General features: G+C 43.2%; 1 protein-coding gene across 2 annotated transcripts in view; it reads left to right on the top strand.

The window, feature by feature from the left end:
- Positions 1 to 3,962, top strand: part of MAP2K5 (mitogen-activated protein kinase kinase 5) — a 127,025-nt gene that overhangs the window by 46,374 nt on the left and 76,689 nt on the right. For both annotated transcript variants that reach the window (XM_009995278.1, XM_009995277.1), the window contains exon 12: positions 1,773 to 1,834. In XM_009995278.1, coding sequence (XP_009993580.1) covers positions 1,773 to 1,834 — 62 coding nt within the window. The remainder of the gene's footprint in view (positions 1 to 1,772; positions 1,835 to 3,962) is intronic.

Raw genomic sequence — 3,962 nt, 5'->3', positions numbered from 1 at the left:
TCCTGGAGAAAAGGGAGGACACAGATACTGATGACAGCAATTTATAATCACTGCTGCCCTCTGTGTAGCAGTTGTGCCACTGTGTCTCACGACAGATGCAGTCCCCTTGTGTCTGTGGAGCAGGAGCCCCCTTCCCAGCATTCAGCTTTCAACATCATGTTGCTGCTACAAGCAATGGTCTGTTGCTCTCTCCAGGATTTTCATGCAAGCCAGCGTTTTGTGTCCTGTCCAGGTTTTTCACCAAGGTTCAGTTAAAGACGTAAGGATCTTGCAAGTAATTTACTATGGAGGGAAGTCTCTCTGGCAGGAAAGAATTCCAAGGCCAAATGTGTACCATTACACATCACTGAGAAGCTTCTCTCTTTCTGATAGGGACCATAGCTAAAGCCCTCTAGGGCTTTATGGTGGATTTTGTTTTCTCCCTGTTAAAATGGTCTGGGTTGACTGTTATTTCTTGTTTTTTACACTTACTACCTGCCAGTGATTGCTGTGCCCCATTTCTAAGCATGAGTATCCTCTCTGATTTTCCATATTTGATGAAAAAGTATTACACTCATTCAGCAAAGGCCACAAGTTAAATCCTTTGCTGCTCTCATGCTGTGTGACTTATGAGAAATTCCTCTCTTCTGCCTTTGCAATTGCACTCGGACTTGCAAGCCCATGTTAAGCAGTAGTCACAAGCAGTAAGGAAGCATCTGCTCCTGCCAAAACATGCATCTGCCAACAGGATGTCTGTCCCTACTAACTCAGATTTTAAAAAATGATGGATAGAAATGCTTGCAGTTCTGAATTCTGGTTTGAAAATATTGAAGCCTGTAGGGTATGTATCCCTCGTGGTGTCGCAGAGCGATGGTGTTTACTGACCATGCACAAATTACTTGGAATTATACTGGAGATGACCTCTGGTCTGCCTCATGTTGTGCACTCCTTCTGGCAGAAAGCAACAGCAATCATTTAAAGGAAGAACAAAATGCAAATAAAGAGACTTGGCCTTTTTTTTTTCCCAGACCTTTAGTTTTGATGTGTAAGGATGCAGGTGAAGATAAGAAAAAATACCTTCTCGTTCTGCAGATGAACAGCTTCAACCTTGGCAATTTCTGTAGCCCTTTTGCCTGTCTTAAGTCAATTTATAGTATTTCCTGCATCCATGTCCTTCCCAGTCCCTTGGGATTAGGGGTTTCTTGCTTCCCCCCAAACATATGACTCTGGACAGGGTTATTCCAGACAATGAGTTTTGTTCCATACTGGAGTTCACTGGTAAAACTGACCTACTTAGCCAGGAGCTCCTTGTCTTTAATTTTCAGTCATCAGTGTGGACACAGACTGCAACGTTCAGCCAAACTTCCACTTGTGTCAGGTACCATGGACTGTTACCGTCAGGTTTTGGGGACAAGGGTTAGGATATGTTAGACTTCGAAGCCTACTGTTGTTTTTTCAGATGACTTTGTTATTCCAGAGAAGTTACTCCAAGACTGGTGGTTTTGAGTCCTCCAGTTCTGATATTCTGTACTGTGACTGGGAGGTTTTCTAAAAGGAGTTGGAGTGTTATTGCTGCCAGAAAAAATAAGTAACATGAGTGAAGAGAAACCTGAGTTTCATGTGTTTATTCAGAGTTTAGTAGACTTTTAAGGTCAGTTATTTCTGCCACAGTTATTGTTACATCATTGCTGGTGTTTTTATTAATAACCAAAGTGTAGAAAACCCTTGTGACTTCAAATCTAGGGCAGTATTTCATTTTGTATTACCTAAGCACGTTTTGTTTGTCCCTGCAGGGGGTTCTTTGGATGTTTATAGAAAAATTCCAGAGCATGTGCTGGGAAGAATAGCAGTAGCTGTAAGTACTTTTTTCTTTTTATCTTCCAGTTTTCAATTGTGAATGTGACACAGCTCCCATGTGAGGCCACATGTGGCCCTTTGGGACACTGAGTCATCTCCAGGATCCATGTCCTCCTTGTGTCTGTGTGAAAGGGAGGGTCTGTCCTATCTCTTGCTCTTCCTCACCATCCTGTGTGCACAAGGACACCAGAGTCAAGGAAGCCTTTTCCTTTGGAGTGACCAACACATTAATTGCCAGAGGGTCAAGAAATGTAACAGGATGTGGTAAGTTGAATGGGATCAGGAAAAAAATGGTGATTTTGCTGGAGAATTGTGTGGTCATGTTTCTTCATATCAACCCCCACAGGATGGAGCAGTCCTCTTCATTGCCTTGATTTAGCCTTTCAGGCCTTCTGTGTTATATGGCTCCTTGGAAAGGTGATTCAGGAAGCCCTGTCCTGCCCTAGTGGTGCTCCCTCACCTGCTGACTCTCATGTGGAATTTCCACTCTACCTGTCCTCCTCCTGTATAAAGTAACTCGATTAGATTTGCTTCCCAGGTTGAGAAATAAATTTAGATCCTGGTACCAAAATGCAACGGCAGAACAGTTTCTGTCTTCCCCTGTGGCAGATGTGCTCCTTAAGGCAGATAAGGAGGAGGCTGAAGGTTTTATTTGGCATAAACCAGGCCTGACAGAGGCTGGCCTGGGGACAGGCTGCTGTCCCCCCACTGTGCTGGGACCCATCACAGGTGAGCAGTCATGGTTGGAAAGATAATAATCATTTTAGGGATGATGAGCAGGGAGCTGGTCTGTGATCTTGGAAGAGCAATCAGTCCCTAGTGGCTACTGAGTTTGGCAGCAAGGTGCTGACAGTGGGGTCCTTAGAACACCTGGTAGCCCATTGTTGTGCCTCAGCAGCATTCTGGAATTTCTTCTAGCAATGTTGCATTGCTAAAAATTCACTGGCTGTGATTGAAAATTGAGATTACAGAACAAAAATAATAATAAAAAAGAATTAAAAGAAAAACTGCCATATTTTGCTAGAGCTGAACACAAGGTAAGTGACCAGTGTCTTAGTGGATCTCCCAAGGGAGAGAGATAGTGCTAAACAATTGCTAAATATAAGGAATACTTTGATAATTTAAGCAGTTTAAAGCATAACAAAGTTATTCTATCATGTGCCATTTAATTAAGTGCTGGGTTTTCACATTCATTATACATCAAGCTGACAATTTAAATCCTTTAATCCAACACAGGCAGCTATTTAGTCTCTGTTCATTGTAATTCACAGCTCTACTTTCTCTTAATTTGTGTGGCCTGCCCAGGGTGATGAACATCCTTCTCTGATGCTGTTTCCTCTAAGTAGCTTCAAATCTGCTCATTATATAGCCTGGCAGTTTCTTATGGAATTTGAATGCTTTTCACCTTTAGTTCAGAGGAAAAACGTTTCATCTCTTTTTCCCTATGGAGCACTGGATGATAAGTGGTGCACAGTGTCCTCATATTCCTGATGCAAAATAGCATGTGTAGAGGGTAATAATACTGGCATGGGCCTTCAAGCACTTCTCCAGGTGGTTATTCCTTCTCCTTTTCCTTGTCTTGCTTCGTATTGTGCACTTAACACATCCACAGTGACTTGCCTTTACTTCCTTTGTCTCTCTTCTCTCTCTCCCCCATCCTTCCCAGCCCACCTGGCTTGGTATTCTGCAGATGTTTGCTTCCAGTTTTTCTCTTAGCTGTAATGGTGGTGCTTCAGCCCCATCTTTTATGTCTTTAGATATATTTTTTGTTCACCTGCAGGGTCATCTCTTTACAAATCTCTTAGTTAGCGACCGTGACTCCCTGACATGCATGGGGAGCTGATACCCACCTTTCTCTAGTTATTTTATTTGCTGCTTTAGCAACCCATGCTGTGCCCACTGCAGCACAGAGGGTCAGTAAAGAGGTGAACAAAGGAACAGGTGCCTTCCAAGAAGGAACTCTCCCCTTTCTCCTGCCTCTCAGTGACAGAAGGTGTGTGCTGAGGCTGAACCAGCCCTGGCAGCTTCCTCTGCTCTGATGCTGATTTTTTGCTCAATTGGCATGGTAGATTTATTGGAAGGAGGCAGTGAAAGCCTTTGTTTTCTCTATCATTTATCAGTGGCAG

This window comes from Chaetura pelagica, unplaced genomic scaffold (genome assembly GCF_000747805.2).
Source record: "Chaetura pelagica isolate M959 unplaced genomic scaffold, ChaPel_1.0 scaffold453, whole genome shotgun sequence".
In the NCBI taxonomy this organism is placed as follows: domain Eukaryota; kingdom Metazoa; phylum Chordata; class Aves; order Apodiformes; family Apodidae; genus Chaetura; species Chaetura pelagica.
Note: the sequence above shows the minus strand (reverse complement) of the source record. Positions and strands in the feature narration are given on the sequence as shown.